General features: G+C 63.2%; 4 protein-coding genes and 4 non-coding genes across 8 annotated transcripts; 6 read left to right on the plus strand and 2 right to left on the minus strand.

Annotated features, from left to right (window-relative positions):
- The first annotated feature begins 2,682 nt into the window (after positions 1 to 2,682).
- On the plus strand, positions 2,683 to 4,412 carry CAMP (cathelicidin antimicrobial peptide). Its single transcript, XM_072851573.1, has 4 exons — positions 2,683 to 2,856; positions 2,947 to 3,054; positions 3,153 to 3,236; positions 4,302 to 4,412. Exons 1-4 carry the CDS (start codon positions 2,683 to 2,685, stop codon positions 4,410 to 4,412), a joined length of 477 nt encoding a protein of 158 aa, XP_072707674.1.
- Positions 4,413 to 5,376: 964 nt separating this feature from the next.
- Positions 5,377 to 6,403, minus strand: LOC140647209 (cathelicidin-3-like). Its single transcript, XM_072851574.1, has 3 exons — positions 6,111 to 6,403; positions 5,630 to 5,896; positions 5,377 to 5,507 (listed from the first exon to the last, which is right to left on the minus strand). The coding sequence occupies exons 1-3, from the start codon at positions 6,273 to 6,275 to the stop codon at positions 5,412 to 5,414; spliced, it is 528 nt and encodes a 175-aa protein (XP_072707675.1). The 5' UTR covers positions 6,276 to 6,403; the 3' UTR covers positions 5,377 to 5,411.
- Positions 6,404 to 6,447: 44 nt separating this feature from the next.
- Positions 6,448 to 10,434, minus strand: LOC140648615 (cathelicidin-B1-like). Its single transcript, XM_072854899.1, has 4 exons — positions 7,584 to 10,434; positions 7,215 to 7,319; positions 6,993 to 7,076; positions 6,448 to 6,835 (listed from the first exon to the last, which is right to left on the minus strand). The coding sequence occupies exons 1-4, from the start codon at positions 7,839 to 7,841 to the stop codon at positions 6,707 to 6,709; spliced, it is 576 nt and encodes a 191-aa protein (XP_072711000.1). The 5' UTR covers positions 7,842 to 10,434; the 3' UTR covers positions 6,448 to 6,706.
- A 1,585-nt stretch (positions 10,435 to 12,019) lies between these two features.
- Positions 12,020 to 27,435, plus strand: TBRG4 (transforming growth factor beta regulator 4). The gene is made up of 11 exons (XM_072854900.1): positions 12,020 to 12,085; positions 12,745 to 13,243; positions 16,399 to 16,716; positions 18,006 to 18,177; positions 20,142 to 20,299; positions 20,837 to 20,947; positions 22,491 to 22,635; positions 23,701 to 23,943; positions 24,698 to 24,809; positions 25,502 to 25,616; positions 27,262 to 27,435. Exons 2-11 carry the CDS (start codon positions 12,806 to 12,808, stop codon positions 27,361 to 27,363), a joined length of 1,914 nt encoding a protein of 637 aa, XP_072711001.1. The 5' UTR covers positions 12,020 to 12,085; positions 12,745 to 12,805; the 3' UTR covers positions 27,364 to 27,435.
- LOC140648705 (small nucleolar RNA SNORA5) lies at positions 17,367 to 17,505 on the plus strand. Its single transcript, XR_012041318.1, has one exon. It is a non-coding gene; the product is annotated as a small nucleolar RNA SNORA5 (small nucleolar RNA).
- LOC140648707 (small nucleolar RNA SNORA5) lies at positions 23,285 to 23,422 on the plus strand. The gene has a single exon (XR_012041320.1). It is a non-coding gene; the product is annotated as a small nucleolar RNA SNORA5 (small nucleolar RNA).
- Positions 24,334 to 24,473, plus strand: LOC140648704 (small nucleolar RNA SNORA5). Its single transcript, XR_012041317.1, has one exon. It is a non-coding gene; the product is annotated as a small nucleolar RNA SNORA5 (small nucleolar RNA).
- Positions 27,046 to 27,182, plus strand: LOC140648706 (small nucleolar RNA SNORA5). Its single transcript, XR_012041319.1, has one exon. It is a non-coding gene; the product is annotated as a small nucleolar RNA SNORA5 (small nucleolar RNA).
- Positions 27,436 to 27,793: the final 358 nt, after the last annotated feature.

Here is a 27,793-nt window from a genome sequence, read left to right on the forward strand (position 1 = left end):
CCCGGCTCGAGTGCTGCTGGGGGCAGTCATGCAGCTCCTGCTCCCACCGCCTCTTCTCTCCCACCCCGTAGCCTCTTCTCTTCTCCAGGACTTGTCCTGCTGTCGCCCTGTGCAGAGGAGGCTTTGACGAGAGTGGAGCTGCTCTCCCGCTCTGCTGTTGTCCCGTCTTGCGTCCCTTCTCCCTCCCAGCCGGGGTTTCGTGTCCGTAAGAACGTGAATATTGGATCAAATACGCTCGCGAGAGCAGCGGCTCCGAGACCTGCTAAAGCCGGGGCTGCTGATGACCCACAGGCTCCCAAGCTGGGACTCGGCCGCCCCCCAGCCACGCTGCTCGAGCTCCCCGGCTTTCGGTCCCCGGGGATTTCTTTGCTTTTCCCTTGTGGATGAGCCAACGAGAAAGGGGAGCTCCTGGCCCTTCAGCAAGGCTGCGGCAGCTCCCTCCTTGGCCCCAAACTGCTGGTGTCTGTACGGGGACAGAAAAATTCTGCATTTTGGGAAAACGAGCCCCGGTCACCCAGGGAATGTAAATTCCTGGGAGAGCGTGATCCGCTCGGTGCAATCCTCCCCAAATCCCCCGTCCTCGAATTCAAGGAAAACCCAAAAATGTTGCAAAATGCATTCAAGAGCCTCGTAATAGCGGCACGTTTCTGTGTCCGCAAAGCACGCTGCCGTCCCCACCCACCGCCCTCGCACCGGGGCTTTCGCCAGCCCTCGTCCCCACCTCAGAAGGGCACTTTTACTGTCACTTCACCCTTTTTATATTAAAACCAAGAGAAATTCGTCCCCTGGCCAGCTGGTGTGGCATCTTTGGGTGAGGCGGGGAGGGTTTTGGGCGTGATGGCGTGATCTCGGTCTGGGGACGGGGTGTTTAGATGAGTCTGAGCTCTGAGCAGAGCGGGAGGGATTTAAAGAAAACCCAAAAACTGGGAAGAAAGAGGGAGGGGGAGGGGGCTCCTGGTTTTTCTCTCCGTAGGAGCTGGGAGGATGCTCTGGCTCCCGGCTCGGGAGGAGCAGGATGCCGAGCGTGGCCGGGTGGGTCCCAGGGACATCGGCCGTACCGTCCTGCCGCGCAATTGGGAGCGGACGAAGGGAAGGGGCCGCGGAGGGGGATCGGCCCTGCCGAGCCTCCGGCATCGCCGCATCCCAGCCAGACGCAGGCGAGCGCCCACCACGGCACCGTGCCAAGGAAAACACCGGCAACCCGATCCCTTCCCCGCGGCAGCGGGGGCCCGGTGTTTATCCTGGAGGCGAAGCCGGCCGAGCCGGGGGCCCCCAGCCTTGCCGACAGCCCATTCCCTCGTCCTCCCGCTTCTCCCTCGGCCGCATGGCGCTGGTGCTGGGAGCCGTGCTGCTGGCGGCGGGTGCCGCGGTCCCACCGGGGCTGCCGGCTCCCCGCGACCTGGCTCGTTCGGTGCTGGAGACCCACGGGCAGGAGCTGAGGCTGCTCAAGCTGCTGGGAGTCGCCAGGACGGTAGGAGCGGGGTGGGCGATGCGGTGGGTGCAGCCGGGTGCCCCTGGCTCGGGCACCCGTCCCGGTGGGGACCCCTTTCCCCTCCGGCGCTGGGAAGCCGCTGACGGCTCCGTCCTTTCCACCCTGGCAGACGTTTGACTGGGGCACCCATTTCAGCATCAACTTCACGGCCCGCCAACCCGCCTGCCCCAAAAACCTCCCCGACCGCCGCGGCGCCGGGTGCCAAGCCCGGCCGGGCAGGGTAAGCGTGGGACCGACTCCCCCCCCGAAACACGGAAGGGGACAGAAAGGTGTCCCCGAGGTCCTCAGGGTCACTACGTCCCCCAGGTGCAGCGGTGCACGGCCCAGGTCTCCGTCTTCGCCTTCCTGCCCGACGTGCCGCTGTCGATGGTGGAGTGCGGCCGGGAGCCGGTGAGGGCTCCAGGTCCCCCCATCCTCTGGGCGGGGGGCCCAGCGGCGGGGATGTGTCCCCCCACACACACACACACACTTTGGGGACATTTTTTGGCTGCAGGGTGAAGCCCACCCTTATTTCTCCCCCCAGCAGCCCGGCGGCAGCGCCCAGCCCCGCTCCCCCGGCACCCCACGAGCCTTCGGCGCCAGCCCGGGTCACCCATCATCATCATCCTCATCCTCGCAGCCACCCCCGCGGCCTCGGCCCCCCGCCGGCGGATCCCTCCTGGGGACATCCCGTGGACCCCCGTCCCCTGCAGGGCTGGAATAAAGATATTTCGGGGTCGTACGTGTGCGTGTGTGGGGGTGACACAGGTTGGGGGGCGGGGGGGGGGCACCCCCCGCGTTGGGCAACAGGGATGGGGCAAGCCTGGGGTTGCGCAAAGCCGGGGGGCACCACCCCATTACGGGCAATGCCTGGTGTCACCCCGGTCCCTGCGGGTCCCTGCACCCCCCCAGGAAGCGGGGACGGTCCCCGAGGGCTCGCGGTCCCACAACCCCCCCCCATGCCCAGCCGAGGGGCTCGGAGGGCTGGGGACACCGCGGGGAGTGGGTGTCCCCGAGGGGGACCGGGCCTGCCACCGCCCACGCTCAGGACACGCTCAGGACCCCCCCCCCCTGTCCCCCCCCCCCCCAAAAAAAAAAACTGCCGCTCTGTGGGCTGGGGCCAGGCGTTTCCGGAGCGGGGGAGCCGAGCCCCGGGGTGGGTTCCCGGGGGGGGGATAAAAGGGGACACGGGGGTGGCCGTGGGGACAAGGATGCCGAGCTCCTGGGCGCTGGTGCTGGTGGTGCTGGGGGGGGCCTGCGCCCTCCCCGCCCCGGTCCCCCTCGCCTACACCCAGGCGCTGGCCCAGGCCATCGACTCCTACAACCAGCGCCCCGAGGTGCAGAACATCTTCAGGCTGCTCAGCGCCGACCCCGAGCCCACCCCGGTGAGTGCCACCCCACTCGTGACCCCCCCCCCCCACCCACCGGTGACCCCCACCCACCCACCGGTGACCACCCGCTCCGCGTCCCCGCAGGGCCTCGATCTGAGCACCGTGCGGCAACTCAACTTCACCATGATGGAGACGGAGTGCACCCAGAGCACCCAGGTGAACCCCGACGACTGCGACTTCAAGGAGAACGGGGTGAGGATGAGGATGGGTGGGGGACGGCGGGGGGGTCCCGGGTGTCCTCACGCGGGGTCCCCGGGGTGACGCTGGCTGTCGTGTGCGTGTGTCCCCAGGTCATCAAGGAGTGCTCGGGGCCGGTGCAGTTCCAGCAGACGTCCCCCGAGATCGACCTGCGCTGCGCCGACGCCTCTTCCAACGTGAGTGGGGGGGACGGCACCCACCCCCGGCACCCGCTGACCGTGGATGGGGGCACCCACGGGTGGGGTGCTGGGTGTTGGTGTCCCTGCCCTCAAAAGGGACACCCCGATGGCTCGGTCCTGCCACGATGTCTCCAGCCCGCAGGCGGCGGAGGGTGGGATGGGGGGGGTCCTGGGGCACCCGCAGGGACCTGGGTGGGGGGTCCTGGGTGCAGGGTCCTGCAGGGGTCCTGGGTGTGGGGTCCCGGGTGTGGGGTCCTGGGTGCAGGGTGCTGGGTGTGGGGTCCTGGGTGCGGGGTCCTGCAGGGGTCCTGGGTGTGGGGTCCTGGGTGTGGGGTCCTGGGTGCGGGGTCCTGCAGGGGTCCTGGGTGTGGGGTCCCAGGTGTGGTTCCTGGGTGCAGGGTGCTGGGTGTGGGGTCCTGCAAGGGTCCTGGGTGTGGGGTCCCGGGTGTGGGGTCCTGGGTGCAGGGTCCTGCAGGGGTCCTGGGTGTGGGGTCCCGGCTGTGGGGTCCTGGGTGCAGGGTGCTGGGTGTGGGGTCCTGGGTGCAGGGTCCTACAGGGGTCCTGGGTGTGGGGTCCCAGGTGTGGGGTCCCTGGTGTAGCTCTTGGGTGCAGGGTCCCAGGTGCGGGGTCCTGCAGGGGTCCTGGGTGTGGGGTCCCAGGTGTGGTTCCTGGGTGCAGGGTCCTGGGTGCAGGGTACCGGGTGCGGGGTCCTTGCAGGGGTCCCGGGTGTGGGGTCCCAGGTGTGGTTCCTGGGTGCAGGGTGCTGGGGGTGGGGGTCCTGGGTGCAGGGTGCCGGGTGTGGGGTCCCGGGTGGGGTCCTGGGTGTTGGGTCCCTGGTGCAGGCTCCTGAGTGAGGGCTCCTGGGTGCGGGGTGCTGGGTGCGGGGTCCCGGGTGGGGTCCCAGCTGCGGGGTGCTGGTTCGGGGTCCCGGATGGCGTTCCGGGTGCGCAGGATGCCGGGTGCGGGGTGCTCGGTCCCACCCGTGTGACGCTGGGTGCGGGGTGCGGGGTCCGGAGCGGCCCCCCCCGACACCCCCCCGTGACCCCGCCGTCCCTCCGGCAGCCGGTTCTCATCCAGCGGGGTCGGTTCGGGCGTTTCCTGAGCAGGGTCCGGCGCTTTCGGCCCAGGGTCAGCTTCAACTTCTACGCCAGGGGCTCCATCCGCCTGGGCTGAAGGAATAAAGGGGCCGGTGACGGCCGGAGTGCGTGAGCCGGGCTCCTGGCTGCCTCCTGGGGTGCAGGGGAGGGGGAAACTGAGGCACAGGGGGAGGGGGCGCAGGCAGGAGCCGGGTGGGCTCCTCTCCCCGCATCATTCGCCACCGCCCCCCCCCACCCCGCAACGTCCCCGCTTTGGGGATCCCCGAGGGCTCGGCCCCCGAGGGGACGTGGGGTCGGCACTGGGGGCAGGGCTCAGCTTTGCTCCGGGGAGCCCCCCCCCAAAAAAAAAGAAGCCATTCACATCCCACCTCCCCTCGTCCCCACGGCGTCATCGTCCCCGCGGTGTTTCGTCCCCAAAACCGGTGGCGTTGGCAGAGGGGTGGCACCAGGGCTGTGTGCCCCAAGAGAAGGGACGGGGGGGTTCGGCTCCTGAGGGACCCCCACGGCTCAGCCATGCCAGCGGGGCCGGCACCCGCGCTTTGGGATGGGGACACTGGGACATGGGGACGGGGTGCACGGGGACCCCCGCGACCCGAGAGCGGCCACCCCGGCGTCGTGGCTGCAGCCCCGGCTCCGGTGACCCCGTGGGACCCCGGGGATGTCCCCTCCCGTCCCCTCCACCCCTGCAACAGGCCAACGGTCCCGTGGGTCTGTGCCCCACACGCACCCCCCCCCATGGGGTCCCCGCAGCTGGCACAGGCTCCCAGGGGACCCTCTTGTCCCCAAGGTGTCTCGGGGCACAGTGGGGGACCCAGTCCCGGGGGCTCGAGTCCCCGCACGAGGCCGGTGCCAGGATGAGGCCCCGGGGAGCCGGTGGTGCCGACCGGGGGGGGGTCGACCCCGCTGCCCCCACCTCAGGACCCTCCTCCATCAGCGTCACCCCCAGCCCGCGTGTCCCCGGTCCCCGGCAGGGTGACGGCAGCAGAAAAAGGCACAGTGGGGCCGGGAAGCAGCTTTATTTGGGGAGCGGGGGGGTGCCCGAGGGGGGTGTCCCAAGGGGGACACCCGGGGGGTCTCATTTCCTCTTGGTGGCCTTGAAGACGCTGATGCTGGTGGCCACCGTCTTGATGGCCACCGTCAGCAGTGGCCAGAAGCGCTTGACGCGGACGGGCTGCGGGGAGAGGAGGCGTCACGGCGGGGGGGGCCCATGGGGACCCCCCGACTCCCCCCTCTCCAGGCGCTGGGGTTGCACCCCGCAGCCTGTGCCCCCCTCCCCGGGACCCCCCAACTCACATCCACGGCGGAGTCCGCGCAGGTGACGTCGAGCACGGGGTGGCCGCCACGCCAGGGCACGGAGCTGCGGAGAGCGGGGGGCTGAGTGTGGGGACACGTGGGGGGGACAGTCCCCAGGCTGGGGACCCCACGAGAGGTGGAGGACCCCCCCAAGGCCCTCACGCCGTCGTCCTTGAGCTCGCAGGCGTCGCGGCGGGCGCCAGAGCGCGCCGGGCGTCGCGTCTCCGTGATGAAATCGAGGCGCTGCAGGGAGCTGAGCTGGGTGTCCTGTGGGGACGGAGACGGGGACAGCGCGGTGGCAGCCACCAGGGAGAGGTGGCACCCATCACCGGGTTCCCCGGGGCCAAGCCAGGGGGGAGCATCCCCCCACATCCCACCCCACACCCCAAAACACCCCACCACGCGTAGGGCCTGGCATCCCCCCGATGTCCCCACAGGGACGCCGGGGGACCCCGCAGTGTCCCTGGGTGGTGGCACTCACCGGGGCGGGCTCGGGGTCGGCGCTGAAGGTGTTCCGCACCTCGGGGCGCTGGCTGTAGGAGTCGACGGCCTGGGCCAGCGCCTGGGGGTAGGCGAGGGGGACCGGGGCGGGGAGGGCGCAGGCCCCCCCCAGCACCACCAGCACCAGCGCCCAGGAGCTCGGCATCCTTGTCCCCACGGCCACCCCCGTGTCCCCTTCTATCCCCCCCCAGGAACCCACCCCGGGGCTCGGCTCCCCCGCTCCGGAAACGCCTGGCCCCAGCCCGCAGAGCGGCAGGTTTTTTTTTGGGGGGCAGGGGGGGGACAGGGTGGGGGTCCTGAGCGTGTCCCGAGCATGGGCGGTGGCAGGCCCGGTCCCCCTCGGGGACACCCACTCCCCGCGGTGTCCCCAGCCCTCCGAGCCCCTCGGCTGGGCATGGGGGGGGGGGGGGTGGGACCACGAGCCCTCGGGGACCGTGGGGTGCAGGGGGACGGGGCGGCGCAGGGACCCGCAGGGACCGGGGTGACACCAGGCAGGTTGCAGGGACGTTTATTGCAAGCAGAGCGCCCGGGCGGGGGGCGGAGGGCTGGGGGGGGGACACATACGGCGTCCCCCGCTCAGGCTGTGGGGTTTTTGAGGTTGAGCCTGTCGCGGATCCAGATCTTTCCGCACTGGAAGAAACCCCTGAAATGCGCCTTGATCCTGGCAAAAAAGCTCGTGAGCTTGGATTTCCGGATAAGGCCGAGCTGGGAGGAGAAGCAGTGGCGTCAAACCTCAGGGAGATGGGGCGGGGGGGGATCTGGGTGACCCCCTGGGGACGCGTCCCATGGCAGCCGGGGAGGGGAGCGGGTGGCGAAGCCAGGGGACGCGGTGGGGACGGTGCCATTTCGGGCACCTTCTTACCGTGGTGGGCACCTTCTCGCAGGAGAGCTCGACCGTGGGCTGCTGCTGCTCGAGGAAGACGGAGCCCCGGCACCAACTCACCGCCTGCGGGGAAGCAGAGGGGGACGTGGGGAAGACGAGGCCGAGAGCAGCCCCGAACCCCGTGCCTCAGTTTCCCCATCGGCCGCTCCCCAGGTCCCCAGTGGGGATGACAGCGGGCGGCCCCACGGGACGAAGCCTCACCCTGAGCCAGAGGCTCTTGCAGGCGGCGGTGGCCATCCCTGGTGCCCGGCACGAGGTCTCCTCGACGGTGAAGCTCAGCTCCTGCCGGCGCTGCAGGTCCCCAAGCTGGGAGAGGGGACAGGACCCATCAGGGACCCCACGGCACCGCTGTCCCCGACGCCCAGCCCCGAAACGGGCCGGATCCAGCCCTGAGAGGGGCCGCATCCAGCCTGGGGATGGGTCGGGCTCAGCCCCAAGGTGGGTGGGCTCCAGCCCCACAGGGGGTCAGCCCCAGCCCCCAAAACGGGCCAGATTCGGCCCCGAGAAGGGCCGGATCCGGCACCGCCCGCGCCCGGCGCGTCTCCCGGGCCGGAGGAGCTCGGCACTCACCCAGTCGGACGGAGCCTGGGCTTCCCGGAGCCGCAGGACGTAGGGACTGACGGCCCTCGCGTTGAGCAGCTCCACGGCCGCCGAGACGACGTCCCCGTAGCTCACGGCCCAGAGCCCCGGTGGGGACGGCGGGATGGATCCGGGCAACCCCGGCGTGGATCCGTCCGACCCCGGCGTGGATCCATCCGGCCCCGGCGTGGTGGCTCCGGCCAGTCCCAGCAGCAGCAGCAGCACCGGCACCGCTCGGCACGGCCTCATCCTGCCTCCTGCCACCCGCCGTGCCGGGGAGCCCTTTTATGGGAGCTGCCCTGGCGGTGCCGGCAGCGCCGCCATGGGCGTAGCCGCAGGTTGACGCTTCCCCCTGTGCCACCGGGAAATTCCCGGTGGGCTGAATCCGGCCGGGAGCTAAGTCCGTCCCCCCTTGGTCCCCAGGCCACCGGAGCAGCTGTCCCAGCCCTGGGGACGGGTGTTGCCAGCCACCTCCGGGGCTCAGCAGAAGGGAGGCCACAGGGTTTGGGGTCTCCCTGCCATGGGGGTCCCCGTGGGAGGGCACCGCGTGCCCGGGGAGGGTGACAGCGAGGACAAGGGCGCTATCAAGTCACAACACGACCATGGAGGGCGCTGGCCCCGGAGGGCGCTGGCCTCGGGCACCGTGAGCCACCACGCCGGGGCAAGGTGCGCCCCAAGGTGACCACCAAAGAGCTGACCCAGGTTTGATGGGGACGTTGGGTGACACCACATTGGGTTTCTCACCCCCGTTCTCCCACGGGGCTGGGTGAAGAAGCCACCCTGCCCCACGGCCGGGGCTTTCCAGCCCCCCCGGGGTGTTTTATGGCTGGGCGGAGCGGTGAAGACATCTGTCCCTCACAGCAAACAAGCTGGGTTTGACCAAACACCAGCCTTGGGAGCGTTCGCCCTCCCTGAGGCCAAGCAGGAACCTCCAGAACGTCAAGGAACCCTGCCCAGGAGATGACCCTCCCTTCAACCCCCATCTGCACTGCCACGCGCAGCGAGAGGAAGCCCAAAGCCACCCAACAGGTTCAGAGCTCCTGGCTGGTGGAGGCCATCAAGTACATTCTCCTAGAGGCTCGTAAATCAAGCAGGGACAAGCGTGCCTGGGTCAGAGCTGGTGGGTGGCGTGTCTGGGAAGTCCCCAGGGACGGACGCTGTCAATCACTGACCCGTAGGACAGCCCAGGTTGGCCCTGGAAAGATCCAGATCCAACCAGGTCCAACCTTCCATGGAGAAGGGACCCTAGATGGGATTATCTCACTCCCCATCCAGGTTCATCTTGAGAACCTCTAGTGATGGGCACTCCACCGTGTCCCCTGGGACATTCTTCCAGCAAACAACTGGTCTCAACGTACAACCTAAGTTGAGATGAAACCTCTCCCCGTGCAACTTGTACGCGTTGCCCCTTGTCTTCTCCACGTGGCTCCTTGTGAAGAGACGGCCTCCACCCTTTGAGTACTGGACTACTGTGATCCCCCCCCCAGGTCTTCTCCTCTCCAGGGAGAAGAGACCCAACTCCTTCAGTCTTTCCTCCTAGAGCAGGTTCTCCAGCCCTTTGACCATCGTCCTGGCCCTCCTTGGGACCCTCTCCAGTCCGTCTGCGTCCTTCTTGACTTGCGGGGACCAGAACTGGACACACCACTCCGTAGGCTGCCTGGAGGATGGCTTCCTGAGCCAGGGAACTGAGGAGCCAACGAGGAGATGTGCTCCACTGGATCTCCTGCTTACAAACAAGGACAAGCTGGTTGGAGATGAGAAGGTCAGGGGCAGCCTTGGCTGCAGTGACCATGGGATGGTGGAGCTCAAGATCCTGAGAAGGGGGAGCTGGGCAGAAAGCAGGATCACCACCCTGGACGCTTCCAGAGAGCAGAATTTGGCCTCTTCAGGAACGTGCTTGGAAGAATCCCATGGGATACAGCCCTGGAGAGCAGAGGGGTCCAGGAGAGCTGGTTGATCTCCAAGGATCATCTTCTCCAAGCCAACCAACAGGCCATCCTGACAGGCAGGAGACAAGGAGAGGTGGCCAGAGGTCTGCATGGATGAGCAAGGAGCTCCTGGCTGAGCTCAAGGACAAGAGGGACGTGTACAAGAGGTGGAAGCAGGGACAGGCGACGTGGGAGGAAGATACAGACACTGCCCGAGGTGCAGGGTTGGGTTTGAGGAAGCCAAAGCCCACCAGGGGTTGTACCCAACGAGAAGATGGTCAGGAGCCATCAGCATGGCCTGAAAATGGGCTCAACGGCCAGGCCCAGACAGCAGTCATCAGCAGGACAAGGTCCAGAGGGAGGCAGGTCACTGGTGGTGTTCCCCAGAGGTCCATACTGGGGCCAGAACTGTTTCATATCTTCATTAATGATCGAGATGATGGGGCAAGAGCGCACCCTCAGCAGGTTTGCAGATTACACCCAACCAGGAGGAGTGGTTGATGTGCCAGAAGGTCATGCTGCCGTCCAGAGGGACCCCAACAGGCTGGAGAGATGGGCCAGCAGGAACCTCATGGGGTTCCACAAGGAGAAGTGCCACATCCTGCACCAGGGGACGAACGACCCCAGGCACCAGGACATGCTGGGGCCCACCCAGCAGCTCGTCAGAGAAGGCCCTGGGGGTCTTGGTGGACACCAAGGTGACCATAAGCCAACACAGGAACCGGTTGCTCAAAGGGGCTGTGGGGTCTCTGCTCTTGGAGACACCCAGAACTCAACTGGAGGAGGCCCTGGGCAACCTGCTCCAGCTGTGCCGGCTCTCGGCAGGGTCCCTGCCAGCCCTTCCCCGCTTCTTCAACTTGAGACAAGCTTTTGGGGAAGACAAATTCTTTCCAAATTCTTCAATTCCTCCCAAATTCCTCCCAAATGCTTCAATTCCTCGCAAATTCCTCCCAAATGCTTCAATTCCTCCCAAATTCATCCCAAATTCTTCAATTCCTCCCGAATTCCTTCCAAATTCTTCAATTCCTCCCAAATTCCTTCAAAATTCTTCAATTCCTTCCAAATCCCTTCCCAATTCTTCAATTCCTCCCAAATCCCTTCCAAATGCTTCAATTCCTCCCAAATCCTTTCCAAATTCTTCAATTCCTTCCAAATCCCTTCCAAATGCTTCAATCCCTTCCAAATCCCTTCCAAATGCTTCAATCCCTTCCAAATCCCTTCCAAATGCTTCAATCCCTTCCAAATGCTTTCCAAATTCTTCATTTATGCAAAAAATTGGATGCAGGTGGAACACTCGGCACCGGGGGTCCTTGCCGGGCCTCCTGCCCCTCTGCAGCACAACGCCAAGGTGAGCAAAGTCGGCTGCCGTTTATCAGAGCCAAAATCCTTCCAGCTCTCAGAAGGGAACGTCCAGCCGAGCAGCAACTGCGTCCCATAGGGAGACGGCGCCCGACGCAAGAGTCCGGGTCCCACGGGAGGGTGCACCAGGCCTCCAGAGGAAATTTTTGCTCCATTTTCCTGCAGCTCACACTTAGGACTTAACAGCGACCAAAAACGGTATCAAGACCTCTAAATATTATTTTTAAGCGTCCTGTGTAAACCCCGAGCAGGCTCACCCCTTTCAAAATAGACATGAATTCCTGTGAGGCCATTTTTGGAACAAAAAGGGAAAACTCGGTGAGTTTTAGTCAGGCTAACCCTGCGCTCACACAGCCCCAGCTGCGCTTCGCAGGCCAACTCCCCGCCACCGACCTGGGGGGGTAAATAACACTCCCAAAACCAAACGCCAAGGCCTCGAACGATGAGAAACAATCCGCTCATAAATCAGAGTCTCTCGCTTTGTTTGACCACCGCAAGATTGAGCTGCCCCTTCCTCATTCCTGACAACCCACATATTTATTTGTCTTTTATTTGTTCCCACAGCCGGGCCCTGAGCTGTTTGGACACTCTGATACAGCAGGAATGAAAAGACAGGGGTCAGGCGAGGCAGAACCCGGCTAACCTGACCGCTAACAACCTCAGCGGGTAAAGCGAGGGCACGGCCGGTCCATCAGCCCTGGAGCAGCAGCCCCGGAGAGGGCCGGGGTGGGGGGAAAATCCTCCCTCCGAAGGGGCCGCCCGCGGGGAGGCCTGAAGGGAGCTGGGGGGGGAGCTGAGGAAGGAGGAGGGCGAAGGAGGAATGGCAGCGGGGCAGCACGGGGGCTCAGCCCCGACGGCACCTCCCGCTCGCAGCCCCACAGCGGCCCGGCCTCCCCCCAACCCGTTCCCACAGCGGGGTCGGCCCCGCTGCCCCACAAAATGGCGGCCTGGCGGGCGAGGCCTGGCCCAGCCTGACCCGCGGCCTCGGGTAGAGCCGCTCGCCGCGCTCCGGGCCCGGCTGGGCCGCGGGGGCCGATGGCGGCCGCGCTCCCGTCCCCGCCCGCCCGCGCCTACCGCGGCGCACCGGAAGTACCGCTGCCTAAGCCAATAGGCGCTCGCCGTAGAGCGATGACGCCATCGGACGGCGCCGGCGCACATGCGCGCGGAGCCTCCCTGCCGGCCCGGCGTGTGGCTGGGGCGGGAGAGGTCAGGCTCGGCGGCGGCGGCAGGGCCGGGCCCCGGGGGCGGAGGGGCGGTCCCGGGGGGGGGCTCTGGAGGGAAATAGCCCGGGAAGCGTGGACCGGGCCCGGGGGTTCTGAGGGGAAGAGCCCGAGGGGGGCGGACCGGGCCCGGGGGTTCTGAGGGGAAGAGCCCGAGGGGGGCGGACCGGGCCCGGGGGTTCTGAGGAGCGGGGACTGGGCAGTGAAGGAGGGAGCCCAGGGAGGATGGCGTGGAGAAACTGGGAGCAGCTGGGGAAATGGGGCCGTGCCCCTGGAGGTCTGGGCGAGGCCCAGTCGGGGCTGGCGAGGAGCTGGGTGTGCTGCAGACCGGCTGCCGGCCGCTCTGGAGCGGCTGCGTGCCGCCTTGGAAAGCCGTGCCGGAGCTTGGCAGCACCTGCGGGGGTGTGGAGGCAGGTTAGCCCCAGCAGGGAAGCACGTAGCCTCTTCCACAGCCGTACCCACGCGGAAGCTTTCATCTCCTCGGGGTTTTGCCGATTGATTGCCAGAAAGCTTTCACTGCCTCTTCCATCCGATGTTGCCAGCTGAAAAATTCCTTTCCTCACAACCATTACCAGAAGTCGGCTGCCTCCTCCTTTTTATCTCTGAAATTCCCCCCCTGCTAAAGGGTTTCTTTTCCTTCCGCAGCGTTCCTGAAATGCGGCGCTGACCTCCAGCCGGTTACCGCCCCCGGCCCTTCCTTCCCTCCATGCCTTCCACCATGGCAGCCCGCTTGGTGCGACGCTGCTGCTGGCGGCACTTCGGTGCCTTCGTCTCTACTCCCTCGGCAGTCCCGGCTTCTCTGCTGGTGCCGGTTGGGAAAGTGGCGATGACAAGAGCTCTGCCTCAAGCACCTCTCACTTTATTTCATACTTCGAGCCCTTCCAGCTGGGCAGATGGATTCTCCGTCAAAGAGCAGGTGGAGGACAGCAGAAATCCAGAGCACAGAGTGATCGAGGAGCTGATTGAAACAGCCACGGGTCCTCAGGAACTCTTCCAGTTGAGCGAACTCCATGTTCTTAATAGCAACCAAGCCTCGCTAATAATTACTCAACTTTCCCGGCTCGCAGCGGAAAAAAAACTGGAAACGGAGAGCATTCTGCGAGATGAACGTTTCCAACAGCTCATCGGCATCACGGATTCCCAGGTAAGTTCCCTCCTTGCCGCAGAAGTGTTTTGGGGAAAGAATACGAGGTGGAAAGCGGACGGTGCTCCTGAGGTTGAACCGGCTGGAGCCGGCTGCTTGTTTAGCGTTTGTACTGTGCCTTTCCAAGTAAAAGATGAAGTTGAGGGGGCCAGGAGGTGAAATTATCAGCTCTAGGCAGGATGCCTGGTTATTTCTATCTAAAAGTGCCGCTTTTTGGACCAGCGACAAAATGTAGCGGAGAGATCACCCTCGTTAAACGCTGCCTCGATCCTGCTCCCGTGAATTTTTAGTTTTCTCGGTAAGATAAAGCTGCACCTTCGCCAGTTCGTGGCAAAGAGACGTCAGAGCCACGCAGCTGGACAGTGGAGAAGCCACCAGGTAAGATGGGGCATCTGAAGGGAACCAGTGCACCGTGCTCGGCACGCCGTGCTGTCAACCTCGGCAGCCCCATCCGCTGCGGCTGGTGCTGGCCCAGCCAGCTGCTACAGAAATACCTGCAGCTCGTGGGATCACAGGATGGTTTGGGTGGGAAGGGACCTTTCCAGGTCATCCAGTCCGACCCCCTGCCATGAGCGGGGACATCTTCAACTGGATCAGGTTGCTCAGAGCCCCGTCCAGCCTGGCCTTGAATGTTTCCAGGGATGGGGCATCTCCCACCTCTCTGGGCTACCTGGGCCAGTGTCTCACCACCCTCAGCGTAAAAAATTTCTTCCTTATGTCCAATGTAAATCTCCCCTCTTTCAGTTTAAAACCGCTGCCCCTTGTCCTGTCACTACAAGCCTTGTAAAAAGTCCCTCTCCATCTTTCTTATAAGCCCCTTTATATATTGAAAGGCCACAAAAACGTCTCCCTGGAGCCTTCTCTTTTCCAGAGAGCGGAGCAGAGGGGCAGAATCCCCTCCCTCGACCTGCTGGCCACGCTGCGGGTGGTGCAGCCCGGGATACGGTTGGCTTTCTGGGCTGTGGGCGCACATCGCCGGCTCATGTCCCATTTTTTCACCCACCGGTATCCCCGAGTCCTTCTCCATGAGGCTGTTCTCAAGCCGTCCACCCCCCAGTCTGTGCTGGTACTGGGGATCGCCCCGACCTGTGAACTTGATGAGGTTCCTGGCAGGGCTCTGGGGGTACAAACGTTCTGCAGACGCTGCGTACTTCTCCTCATCCATAATCTCTGCTCCCTAAAACCTGTCTAAGGATAGCAGAGAGGTAGGATTTGTCCTGAGAGTGCCCAGTTAGCACCGTTGAGCTGAAATGTTTCCGTGCCACTGTATTTGGAGTGAAAGTACTGCTCCTGCTGATCTACGTGGGTCTGTGTCGCTGTCGCCACGGATCAAAGGGGTGCCCGTGTCCCTGGGGACCCCTCCGCGGGGAAGGGATGCCCCAGAGCTGGCGAAGCCAAGCTATCGCGCTGCATGAGTGATACGAGAAGCGAGGCAGTGTGATCGAAGTGTAGGAAACTCCTAAGAGGGATGAGGCTAGAGATTTGGAGATGTAAAGCAAGCAAACTCGCTGCAAACGCGATTATTCTTCTCCAACGAGCTGTTATTGCAGCCGCAGTTGTAGGTAACTGAATGTAAGAGGTCGTTGTGTAGATGCAAGGACGCTCTGATGCAAAGAAACCAAAAATTAATCGGCTTGCAATGTCCTTGGGTCAACGAGCTAGAGATTTGGAATGGTAGATGAGGCGTGGGCCAGGACAGAGGGCTCTGAACAGACTGCGAGATGAGTTTTGTACACGTGAATGGGTGGAAAAGGTGAGGGATGGGCCAATCTGGTTCTCCTGGTGGTTTTCTGAGTAACCCAGGGCAGATCACGAGCTCTGCTCGCTTTCTCGGCTGCGTCCCGGACCGTGATTTTTCAGATTGTAGCAGAGCACTCTGATCATTCTTGTCCCTGAGGTGCTGAACCGTGCCTGAGCAGCACTTTAGGAATTTGCCGTGCTGGTGAAAGTGCCGGAGTTTGGACAGGCCAGGGAGTTGAAGCCTTCGTTTGCCCAAACCCGCGTGGTCCCTCCTGCCTGAAATTCAACGTCTCACGGCACTGCCTCTCTTGCCTCCTGCACGGTCACTCTGAGAAGCAACTCCTGAAATAATTTTGTAACGCTGGGGTGTGCTGTCAAGCAGGCGCTGTGCTCTGTACCGGGGCGGCTGGTGCAGCGATGCTTTCTGAAGGGCCCCTCAGAACTGACGTTGTGCTAAGGATCGCGCTTGGTTTTATACAAATTGGGAGAGCTTTCAGACTGGAATTGCCTTTTAGTGCTGCACGGCACCAGCAGAGCGCAGCTGGGGAAGCTTGGGCTGGAAATAAAGAGATGCCGGGCATTCAGTGACAGATGCTGAAGGAGATGAAAGCCGGAAGACCGATTGCCGGTGGAAAACCACGAGCTCCACCTCGTGTCGGGGCTGCCGGTGGGAAAGCAGAGAAGTTCAGTGGGCAGAGTGGGACTGGGCAGGTCCTGGTGCTCCCAGCAGCCGGTGGGATTCGTGCCCAGCCTCCTTTGGGAGACGCTGGAGAGAAATGGGAGCTTTTAGGATAAGTTTCATCTGACCTGAGGTGCTGAGGCGAGTCGGAGTCCCGTGGCGTTTCCCCCCGAGACCCTCAAGGTTCTGCCCCTGAATTATCAGTCTTTCCGACTGCTTTTCATTTTACCGGTCACCGGTGTCATATCCCAGCCACACCGCAGAGAAGCTTAAGTGCCTCGAGAGAAGGGTAAAGTCTACTTAAATATTTCACCCAGCCGGTAGCAAAGCTGCGTAGCTTCCTTCTCTGAGGCAGAGAGAGTTCACCACCTATATGGCAGCTCTATAAGCGACGGGCGGTTACCTCTCGAGGCTCACCCATGCCGCTGGGATCGGTGCGCGGCCTCGGCTTGTGGTACAGGCGTTAAGGTTCCTCTTCCTCACCAGGGCGCTGGGTTGCTCCAGTCTGTATCTGACTGGGCAGGCTACACCTGGGAGGAGGAGCAGAGGACCCATGTCACGGTGGGGGACAGCTGGGTGTCCTCGGACCGAGGAGGACTCTTTTGCTTCCCCCTCAACGCTGTGCAGCTCTTTCTGTAGAGAGAGAGCATTGCCTGGTGTTTGGCATGACTGACAACAGAATACCTTTGTGCTGTCTCTGATCAACGCCTTCCCCGTATTTCTCTCCGCTGCCCAGATTTCTCAGGTGTGGAATAACACCTTGGTGAACCTCCTGAAGAGCCTCTACTCCCTGGGGGTGGACAGCAACAGGAGGGAGATGCAGTCCGTGGAGCAGGAGGTGCTGTGGCGGCTGCGGCGTCTCACCTTCAGGCAGCTCGCCTCCCTGGCAGAGTTCTTGGCAGTCAAGCAGGGGAAGGAGAACAAGCTGCTGCACGAAGTCATCAAGAAGCTGGAGCTGCGTTGGACAGAGCTTGAGGGCACCCGAACCGTGGTGACGCTGATGGGCAAGGTCGGGCACGTCTCCTCGGCTCTGATGGACCGGCTGGAGGACAAGGTAGGGGCTTGGGCTCTCCCTTCTGCCTCCGGTCCCTTCCAACGGGCCACCTCCCGCAGGTGACAACAGCGGAAGGGAGAGCCCCGTCCTCTTCAACCCATCCTATATGGGAACGCTAATTCCACACAGGCTGCGCTCGTTGCTGCGCCGGAGGACTTTGGTGTGCGCTTACGGGTTGCTGTTTAAGCAGCTTCCCACGCACGGGTGCTTTCCATCTCAGGAGCCACGTAGACGGGGGAGCTTGCACTCACCAGCCCCTTCCCAATCCATACTGGTGCGAGCGGGTGACTGGCGCTGGTCTGTGCTGCTTGGGAGGTGGGCCGAGCTGATGTGTTTTACTTTGCAGCTGCGGCAGGTTCGCAGAGAACATGCTCGAATTTCCTTAGCTCAGCTGGCAAGCGGTGACTTACAGAGCCAGCGTAACACAGCTGCCAAAAACATCGTCCTTTGCTTCTCCGTACAAGCCAGGCTGTGAGGGGAGCTGGAACAAGGAGTGTCCGTACTGTCCTCGCCTCCTGGCTGCCTCTGGGCACCCGTCATCTTCAAAGGGGGCAGGTCTGTCCCCTCCGGTGCGCAGTGGCTCCCTGTTTCTGTCACTCGCAGGAGCAGGGAAATGTCCTTTGGGTCGGAACCACTGCAGGAGCCTTGACTGCAGCTGCCGTCAAATTCAGTCCTCGTCCAGGCCGTGCTGGGGACTGGCCAAACAGCTGCCACAGAAATGGCTGTAGCTCATGAACCCCACTGTCCCTCTCCCTCGACCCTGGGGATCAATAAATGCTACAAACACCGGCACGTGACGAGGCAGAACGCTGTAGCTTGGTCTGACGAGGTTGTCAGCTTACGCAGAGCCCAAACTAACGATGTTGGGTTAGTGTCCTGCAAAGGAAGCAGAAATTACAGTGGAAAGCGGGGCGCTGATCCAGCATCGGGTGCCTTTCCTCTGGTCGGCTTTGCCCGACAGCGAGTTACGATGCCTGGGCACACAAAGGTGGTGGACGCTGAGGTCCTGCCGGCTGGGAGAGGCAGAATCAGCAGCAGGGAGGTGCTGGCCCAAGCTCTGCTGAGAGGATGAGGGTCTGCTTTCCCTCGCCCTCCCTCCACATGAGCCGTTACGCTCGCTCCCAGCCGCTTAGCCTCGCTGCATGCTAAACACTCCCCAGTTCCAGTTCCCATCACCCTCGGAGGGGCTCAGCCGCTAGCAATGGCTCATCCCGCTCCGAATAAAGCCTGGATCTGCACCTCGCTTTGTGCTTTCCCTTTACATTCTTGCTCAAAACATTTCTTGGCAGGCTCTGGAACTTGCTGAACAGTTCAACCCTGATGACATCCGGAAAATAACGCTGGCTCTAGCCTACCAGAACCGCCGCTGCGTGCCTCTGCTCCGAGCCTTGTCCTACCACCTGATTCAGAAGCACTATGAGCTCAGCCTCAACGTCCTGATGGACCTGATTTTCGCCTATGGTAAGCGGCTCGGTTGTACTGGGACCTGCTGGATGTTACGTGTGGTAGAGCCCAGTTGATTTTGGGCACTCGAGTGGGGATTTGATGGCATTGCTACCACGACGTCAAGGCGAGGTGAAGGAGAAAGGCTGGCAGGGTGTGTTAGGCTGGACCTAGCACAGCTGGGTAGTACCAGCTCCGAGCCCCGGTACGCCTGGTGCCTCTCTGGCGTACGGCACGGTCAGTGCAGCTCATGCCAGTGGGAGACCCTGGTTTTCCCTCCAGTGCGTGGGAAGAAGGGAACTTGTGATGAGAGCGCGCTTTGGAAGGGTGGTCGGGGTGCCAGGGAGCCACTCTGCCCTGCAGCGTAGGCAGCTAGTGAGCTAGGATCCCCCAAATGGCCCCAAACCCTCTCTCGCCTCTTCCCGTGGCCATGGGTTTCTTAGGGAGCCCCTGCCTGTTTCCTCGCTTGCCAAATGCAGCCCGCAGTAACGGGAGGGCTGAGCAGGAGCCCTGGGGAGAGCTGGCCTTTTTATGTAGGGGACAGTGGCACTGCAAGAGCTGATTTCTTTCCACCCAAGATGTCCTCGTGACAAGTTCATTACCATTTGAGAAGCGCTGGGTGCTGAAGTCGTACTCTTCAGCGAGTGAGTTGCTATAAGTCCTTGTACAAGCGCCAGCAAATGCTCGGGATGGTGACAGCCACCTTGGTGACGTTCCTGGCCACAGAGTAAACCAGAGCTACCATATACTTGATGGTGACAGAACCTGGTGCGCTATTAACGGCAGGGTAGCGCTAATTGATAATCTGGTTTATGATCCTGGGTGTCTTAGTCCTCTGGCTCCTCTTTCCGTACAGCATCGCGTGGTCCTGCTCTCCTCTTACTGTTGGTAGGCAGTGGAAAGCCCGGACAAACAGGGATAAAGGAAGCCAGGAGAGCCAAGGAGGAGCTCTTCCTCAGTTGATTGTCCAGCTCCTGGTGGTGGGAACAGCTCTTGTGACAACCACTGGGGCCAGGACAGTCTCCGTGGGTTAGCCATACTCTCAAAATAAAGAAATAACCCCAGCAGACCTGGTCTCGGAGGGAGCTCGTGCTGCTCTCGTTGGTGTTACCAGCTTACTTGCTGTGACGTTGATTAATCTGGAATGAGTTTCAAGGAAAGTGGTGGACGCTCCGCGTCACGGCCTCCAAATCCGTGCTGGGCGCCTTTGTCAGAGGCGGGGCCGTAGGTGCTCCCGCTCAGGAAGGGCAGCTGGACGCTATATACGGGCCTGGGTCGTATGCAGAGATCGGCCCAGGTATAATCCAGCAGTCCCCTGGCCTTAAAACCTACAAAGTGGACAACTACAATGGCTGGACGTGGTTTGGGAGCGAGACTGGCTCTTGCAGGCCCTGGCAGCACCGTAGCCGCTGCGGTGGGGATGCTCTTGGCCGGGATGCTGGCACGTTGCACTGACGTTTCTCTTTGATGCTTGTAGCTGCCGCATCGTTGCGTCAGGATGGTTTGTACCTGTCGTCGCTGCTGCAGCCGGTCTCAGACTCTGCCTGTGCCCCTCTCGTGGGGACTGTCCCCTCCTGGCTGGTCCACACGGACCTCTGGGGCTTGGTGCTGCCGGTTGCTGATCGTTGCTCGCTTGTTCCTCAGCCGGCGTGAGGTTCCCGGTAGCCTTAGCGAGTTCAGGGCTCTTCTGGCCGGACCGGAATCTGTAGCTGGAGACGCCGGGGCTAAAATCTGCTACCGGCACTAGGTGGAGGCTGGAGCCTTGAGTTGGCACCGGGATTGAGAGCTGGTGGGTGCGGCAGGACCCGGCAGAGACTTGGTCTGACCGGAAAGGATGGGGCCAAGCCAGCTGGGGGAGGCAACACCGATCTCTGAGCTTCCTGTGCTCCTAATGAACAGCTTCGTGCTTTCCCTTGAGCCATCACCGCCCGTCCAGGCACAGCCCCTTGTAAGCAGCTGCCGCTTTCTTTTGCTCCTTTAAGGAAAACTGAATTTCCACCAGCCCCAGGTCTTCCAGAAGATAGCCACCGACCTGCACCCCCATGTTTCTGCGATGACGCCCGTCGAGGTGACGCGCTGCATCAGATCCTTTGCCCTCCTCAAGTGGCTCAGCCTGCCGCTGTTTGAGGCCATTGCGCAGGTGAGGAGGGGGTTTGGGGGAGGCGGGGAAGCCTCCGCTGGCACCAGTACGACTGTGATCCACCCCAGTTCCCAGGAGACGGGAGCAGTTTCCCCCCACCTCTCCAGAGATGCTCTCTGGGGTGTCGCCACTGTTTTCCCTGCCCAACTGGTGGCTGTGATGGAGTCCGAGAGGACTCGCTGTTCATCTTCCGTTAAAGTCAGCACTGGGAATCCGTGCTGAGCTGGGGCCGGTCTCTGAGCCTCTGCTACTGAGTGCCAGCGCTGCTTCTCTCCCCAGGCACCTTCCCAGCTCTGCCCCAGTTTATGTGTCTGCACCTTTGCATCTGGACCGGAATATTACAGAGCTCTGCTTCCACTCACAGCTTTCCCTTGTGCCAAGATAAAATCCCAGGGAAGCACTAAAAGATCTTTCACTCGTGTTTTCCCATCTTGCCACGGGGCTGGATGCGTCCTTGGCTGATGTTTTCAATCTTTTCCTGCCTGTACTTGTTCAGGACAGACCTAAACCTCTGGTTTTGCCCCCTGTGTCTTCCAGTATGTCGTGGACAACACCAAGCGGCTGTCGGTCACCCATCTGTGCGGTATCATCCTGTCTTTTGCTCGCCTGAACTTCCACCCCAGCGGAAGCGAGGACTTCTTCAACATGGTAACCTTCCTCCTTTCCCTCTTTTCGTCAACCTTCCTCCCTCCCTAGTCAGCGGGAAGGTTGCAGATCTCCTTCGAGCGTATCCACGTGCAAAAGTGGGTGTTGGGTGGCTCGATCCAGCTGTTAATGGCGTGGGAAGGGGGAGCCCAGAGCTCAGGCTGGGCTGAAAAACCCGTGCTGTGCTCCCCTGGCTGCGTGCCGGGCGATAGCTGAACCAGTTAGTCCACCAGCTCGAGTCCCCGCAGGCTCGCTTTTCTACCGGACACAAGCAGCGTGTGGGTGTTCACGCGCCCTCCTGAACTCCGATTGCTGTAATTAACTCTTTATAACGAGGCCGTGGGTGTTGACGGCTGCACGCCCGTTCCTGGCAGAGCTGTGTGGCTCTCCTAGCCCAGCCAAGCCCCCGGTCTGGCAGCGCTGAGGCTGCTCCCCCGGCTCTGGGGAGCTGTCGAGAAGGATCGAGGCTGCCACAGGCAGACGTGCTCGCTGTCTTCCTGCCTGGGGGGAAGGTTGCTGCATCCTGGGATGAGGAGACGTGGCCGGCTGGAACGGCCAAGCGGAGGGGGAGCCTCCTGCCTGGTTTAGCAAGAGGCTGGCAGGAGTCAAGCGTGGGGCAGGTGCTGTCCTTGGCGTCCTCCTGCCTTCCCCAGCTTGTGGAGGCAGCCAGGTTGGCCTCTGAAGTGGAGGAGGAAGTCACCTTGACCTCCTTGGGGACAGATTTACGCTGACGGTTTCCAGAGAGGAGCTGCGTTGTCGCTGAGTAAGCGGGCATTCGCCCAGCACCCGGCAGAGGGAGCGTGGCCTGCCCAGCCCTGCCTGCGACACGCGGCTGAGAAGGAAGAGGACCCAGATACGGGTGTTTTTAATCGGCAGGACCCCGCGTCCCACCTCAGGGCAGCCTGTCCCCCGCGGCCAAGCCAGCCTGGGGAGCAGGGGCTCTCCCTGGGACAGCGAGAAGGGGAAGGTGTTGGAAGTAGCACCAGGGGCTCTGGACTCCCCCTGCCAGCATTAAGTGTGGTCACCATGATGAAGAATTTTGTAACAAGTGCAAAACTACTCATTTTTGAGGCGTTGCAAAACGCCTCAGGGTTAAGAGGAGAAACCCCTGCGGGGTGCAGAGCTCCAGGCTCTTGCCGCGATTCCTGGACAGGCATCCTGACACCACCCATACGGTCTCAGACCCCTCCAGCTCTGCAAATGGCTGGATTTAGTTGCAGTTCCTGAAGAAGTCATCGCTTCCAGCCCTCTCTTTTCTGAACGCTGCCCTCGTGGCAGGGCTGGCTGCAGTGGTGCGTTACCCCTGGCTTTCTGACGAGCCTCGCCGCAGCATCCTGAGCCAGCGAACCGCAGCTCACAAACTTGCAGGGTCATGTTAGAGCGCTCTTAAAAATCTCTCCTCTGCAAATAACCCGGGGGAGCAGCGCTGCTGTAGAGGAGACAGTGCACATCAGGTGCACCGTAACGCCTCGGGGATCTGTCGAGCTGCCAGACCCGCGTGTTGAGCGCTATGCTGAGCGGAGCTGTTTGGTTTCCCTCTCTGCAGGTCCACGGGGAGTTCCAGGGCCAGCTGGGCAGCCTGGAGCCTCACCTGCTGACGGAGCTGGTGTGGTCGCTCTGCGTGCTGCAGCAGGCCAAGGCTCCCTACCTGCAGCGAGTGCTGGCGCCTGACTTCCACGCTCGGATCCAAGGTGAGGTGGGCATCTCTGCCGGTGGGACGGGGATCGAGAACCTCAGACCTGGGGCAGGGAGTGAGGATGCTGAGCCTGGTCCGTCTAAATTTGAGTTACCGGGTTGTTAACTGTTAACCAGGAGGGAATCTCACTGGGAGTGGCTCTAACGGGTTCCCCCCTGCAGCTCTGTGCTGGGTACCCGGGCAAGGGGAGCGCAGGGCAGCAGCACCAGGAGAGTTGGGCCAGTGAGAGCCACGGCCTCCAGCTCCGGCAGCCCCCGGGGGCTGTGGGTTTGTGCCTGTGCGCGATGGGGGACAAGGAGAACAAGACAGTGACGGTGAAGGGGATCCGCTCGAGCCATCTTCCTTCACGCCGTCCTGCTCGTGCCTTCCCTGCTCGTTCCCGGGGCTCTCTTCTCCTGCCTTCCTCCTCGGGTCCTGCCCGCTGTCTGCTCTTCTGCCTTGCCCAGCCCGAAGCTGAACGTTATACGTTCAGGCTTGAACCACAGCAGGGTGACGCATTGCCCTCAACCTTGCCGTGGAAATCGGGCGCCCCAAGGCACAGCTTTGCTGCTCTGCTCCGGCGCTGCCCGTGTGCTTCCCCCAAGACCTCGAGAATTGACGGGAGGGCTTGGTATTTCCTAACGAAACGGTGACCGCTGGGGAGGTGCGGCCCCGTCAAACTCAGTCCCTGCCTCCCCTGTGGTGGGGACTGGCCAGCCGGCTGCTAAAGCAACTTCTGTAGCCCATGGGCCCCGCAGCCCCTCCTGTGGGACCCCGGGGATAAAATCATGCCACTGGGCTCCAACGGGGCTGTCCCCGCTGAACGAGGGCCCTGTTTGGCTCGGTCAGCTCGTGGTGGCTTCCTGCGAGCGCCTGGCAGCTGGAGCAAGGCCGGGAACCTCGGCGTTTGGCCGTTGGTGATCTGTATCTCCATGCCAGCAGGCAGGGACCTGTCACGGGGGGATCGGAACCAGGAATCCCAATCGGACAGGCTACGCAGGCCACCAGATGAAGAGCCAGCCCCCGCGGCAGGCCGGGGCTTTGGGCTGTCTTTCTAGCTCTGCTTCCCTCCTCCCACCAGGCGATCAGTCCCTCAAGGCCCAGAACTTACGGCTGAAGCTCATCCACATCAACGCTGCTGCCAAGCTGGAAAGCCCCGACTACCGGGGGCCGTTCCTGCCGGCGGAGATGCTGAGTGCCGCGGAGCCGGTGGGGGAGAAGGTCACGCTGCTGCAGAGCAGCCTGCAGGAGGCATTGGGGGGGCTGCTGGGGAGCCGGGACAACGGGCGCTTCAACGTACGCACCATCTACGGCTGGCAGATCGGTGAGTGCGTCCTCTCCCTGCCTCCGTGGGGAGCAGCGGGTTGCCATCGGGCTCTGCCCGGTGGAGGGAATCGAACTTGAGGGCTCCGGGTACGGCTACCGGGCTTTATCCCCCCTCGTTCTTCAGCCTCACGCCCCTCTGCTTCCTCATCGCAGCTGCCCTGTCTTGTCCCACCCTCCTCCCACAGCTTGTCTCTGAAGGCAGAGCAGAAACCGCAGCCCAGGGCACGGTTGTGGGTAGCAGATGCGGGAGGGAAGCCCTCCTCCTGCAGCCAAACCGGCGCGGAGCAGTGCTGAGGCTGGCGAAAGGCTTCTGGCTCTGCCCTCCCTTCCCCTGCCGCACCGCCGGCTCTCGCAGCCCACCCCGGGCTCCCCCGGCTCCCTGCTCTCCTGCAGCCCTGTCAAATTCGGTCCCTGCCTCCTCCGTGGAGAGGACCGGCCAACCGGCTGCCACAGCAACTTCTGTGGTCCATGGGCCCCGCGTCCCCTTCCCGTGGGACCCTGGGGGATAAAATCACGCCACGGACACATCTTCTGCCTGAGGAGATGCTTGGGAAGCAGACCCTGCCCTTCGGTGGTGCGAGGAGGATGCTGTACCCCAGCCGATGCTGCTCCGCGGCTCCAGCAAGGCTGGGGTTTTTTGGGAAGGGAGCGGCGGGACCTGGCGTGCTCTGCGTCACCAGCCTCGGGGGAGACGGCGTGAGCAGCGTCCAGGTGGGTCTTGGGAGTCCTTGTGTTCCCTCCTCTCCGTGCAGATGCTGAGATGGTGATGAACAGCGAAAATAAACCTCTCCCCTTGAAGGACTTCGCTGCTCCCCATCTGCTCCACTCGGAAGGGACAAAGCCGCTGCCGCCGGGTGCCAGGAGGTGGGTCTGGGCTCAGCTGTGCCCCGCCGTCCGGGCAGGAGCTCACAGGGAGAGGAGGGGAAGGCTCTGCCTTCGTGGTGCCGAGGATCCGCAGGCTCCGTACCTCCCGGTCGCTGCGGCCGGTGGCTCGTGGCAGCGCCGCAGGGGCTGTCGGCATGCCGAGGACGCCGTGCCCAGCTGCGTCCCCCCTCGTTTGGGCGCAGGAGGGGGTGGGCACAGGACAGAAATTGGGGTAGGGCTGTGCCAGCCCGGCGTGGGGTAACGTTTTGCAGCCGGGGCTGCTCTGACCAGCCGACCTGGTGGAGGCGCAGCAGGGGAGGGGGCCGGACGCCGGTCACGGCAATGGTTTTCTCTCCGAAAAGAGCTTCTGCCAGGTCTGTGCCACGGAGCCTGGCTGTCTGCAGGGCCCTGGGGACTGAGCTGCCTCCTTCCTGCTTGGAAAAAGGGCAGCATCGCCCCGCTCAGCTTGCTGCCAGGCCTGGGCGGTGGATAAATTACATTTGAGCCGCTGTCCTGGTGCTTCTCTGACGGCTCAGAGGCAGGATAACGGCTCCAGCCGGACAAATCTGTGTCCCGCTGGCACGGGGCAATCGGCAGTGCTGGAGCAGGCCCTTCTGCCGTCCCTTCGGGATCCGGGCACTGCTGCCAGCCCCACAAGTCTCACAGCCTCCCATCCCTTGTGCGTCTCCCAGGGTTGCCTTCCTCCGGTGGGAGTTCCCCAACTTCAGCAACAGAAGCAAGGACCTGCTGGGTCGCTACGTCATGGCCCGGCGCCACGTCCAGGCGGCCGGCTTCCTCGTGGTGGACGTGAGTAGCCGCAGGGTAGAGAGGGGTCTCTAATTCTGTGGAGATGGAGGAGCAGGCACCTTCTTGCAGGGGGTACCAGCTTCCTTCTCGCTCCCCTCGCCTTCTTCCTGATGGCTCTGGGTCCCATACGGCGAGGCAGAGCCCCACGTCAGCCCCGAGCGCTCCTTCCTTGCCCGCGCCGGGATTAGCAGCCGTGATCCCCTCCAGGCCACGTGTTAGGCAGCCCGAAGGTGGCGGGGAGGGATCGGTAATCAAGGAAGACGGCAGACAAGGTCTTAGGGCGCTGATCCCCTGCGCCCGAGCCCTGTGCTTCAGCGGGGTCATGCGTTATTTAGCTTCCCAGAGGTAATTATAGCTCTCCTGGCAGGCAGCGAGCCCTGCCCTCCTGCGGACGGCTGTGGTGGCTCGGGGTGCTGCCTTCGTCCCTCTGCCCCTTGCCCCGCGGAGCCCGGGGGTCAGCCCTGTCCTGCCTACCGGCAGCGTGGCTCCTTCGGGGCTGGAGGGGACCCCATGTCACCCCAGAGCAGTGTCATTGTCACCCCACAGCGGTCTCCCTGGCCCGTTTTCCCCCTCTCCCCACGAGGACCTCTTCCCCAGCGTCCTCCCCGCGCCCGCTGCCACGCTTTGAGGCTGATGCGAAGCGAGGTTTGAGGTTCACCGGCGCTGTTTTTCCCAGCCGCTTGCGTAATCCCCCCGCAGCCCCCGCGCTGGCTGGCTGGGGGGGCTCAAAGGGGGGAGACGGGAGGAGGAGGAGGAGGGAAGTGCCGCTTCCCGCAGCTTCAGCCTTGCCTCCCGGCTGCTAAATATAGAGGCAGGGGTGGGTGGTGGGATCCCCCCAGACAAGGCTGCTCCCTCGTACAGGCTGGCGGAGGCACTGCCGAGGAACGGCGGCCCGGCTCCGGTGTTTTAATGCCGCTGGAGCCGTCAGCCGCCGGCCAGAAAGCAAATGCCGGGCTCCTGACCCTCTTCCCCAGCCTGCGTGCCCTCCTCCTGCCCGCAGCTTCACTCCAAATAAACATTTCATCTGCCTTTCGCCAGGCTGGGGCTGCTGGGAGAGGCACGGGGAGGAGGATGGGACGGGCCAAGTGCAGCACCGTGAAGTCCTGCACGTCCTCTGCATCTCACATGCAAAATTAAGCACCGAGTTTCGGTGCTCGGCGAGGTCCCCGGGACTCCCGCGGCGGAGGCACGGCTCTGGATCCTCCCTGCCAGGGGGAAGGGTGGGCGCCGGGGCCGGCTCCGCGGCTGCCAGCAGCCCCCGTACAGCTCCCGGTGCTCCGTGCCGTCCCGGCTGCCCACAGAAGCCCGTTGTTCGGTGGTGGTGACGCAGGCTAATTTGGGGACAGTCCCGAATTGTCTGCATCTCGGTCCCCTGGGTGCCGATGCCACCGTCGGGTGGGAGCAGAGGGTGCCCCCGCCCCCGTCCCCACGCAGCCTCGTCAAATTCGGTGCCCGCCTCTGCCGTGGTGGGGACCGGCCCAAGGGCTGCCACAGCGATGTCTGTGCTCCACGGGCCCCGCGTCCCTGCCGTGGGACGTTGGGGACCACAATAGGTTACGGACACTCCCCGGGGGCCGAGCGCAGGACTCCGTTGTGCATCTTGGGGCTCTGATGGCATCTCCGCTTCCCCCCCTCCCTGCTGCAGGTTCCCCACTACGAGTTCCTGGACCTGAAGCTGGAGCGGCAGCGGACGGCCTACCTCAAAGACAAGCTCAACAAGGCCATGGCCAAAGAGATGGCGAGCTAACCGCCATCACGCCATCAACTCACGCCTGTCTGTGTTAGAAACGTGTTTCAATAAACCCACCGCTGTACAGTGCCGCGGTTCGGCGTGCCGGTTGGCGTCTGCGCCGGTTGGCCCGGGGCTTTGCTTCTTCCCGGGGTGGGAGACGGCTCCATGGTGATGCTCGGCGGGACCCTTTGCCGTAGCCGCAGCTCAGCTCCCGGAGGAAGCCGGCTTGAGCCAGGGTTTAGGATTAAGAGCCATCCTGGCCTCTCTTATTCCCGTCTTATTAGCGGGGCTTTGTCCCCGGGCGAGTGCGCGGTGCGAGAGGGGAGGGAGGACGGCGTGCCGCTTCCACCCGGCACAGCGGGACCCCCGGAGCGGGCACGGGAGAGCCCCGGTGCCCTGGGACGTGGGGGGCTCTCACGGGGAAGGGTCAGACCCAGCCCTGCGT

This window comes from Ciconia boyciana, chromosome 2, assembly GCF_034638445.1.
Source record: "Ciconia boyciana chromosome 2, ASM3463844v1, whole genome shotgun sequence".
NCBI lineage: Eukaryota > Metazoa > Chordata > Aves > Ciconiiformes > Ciconiidae > Ciconia > Ciconia boyciana.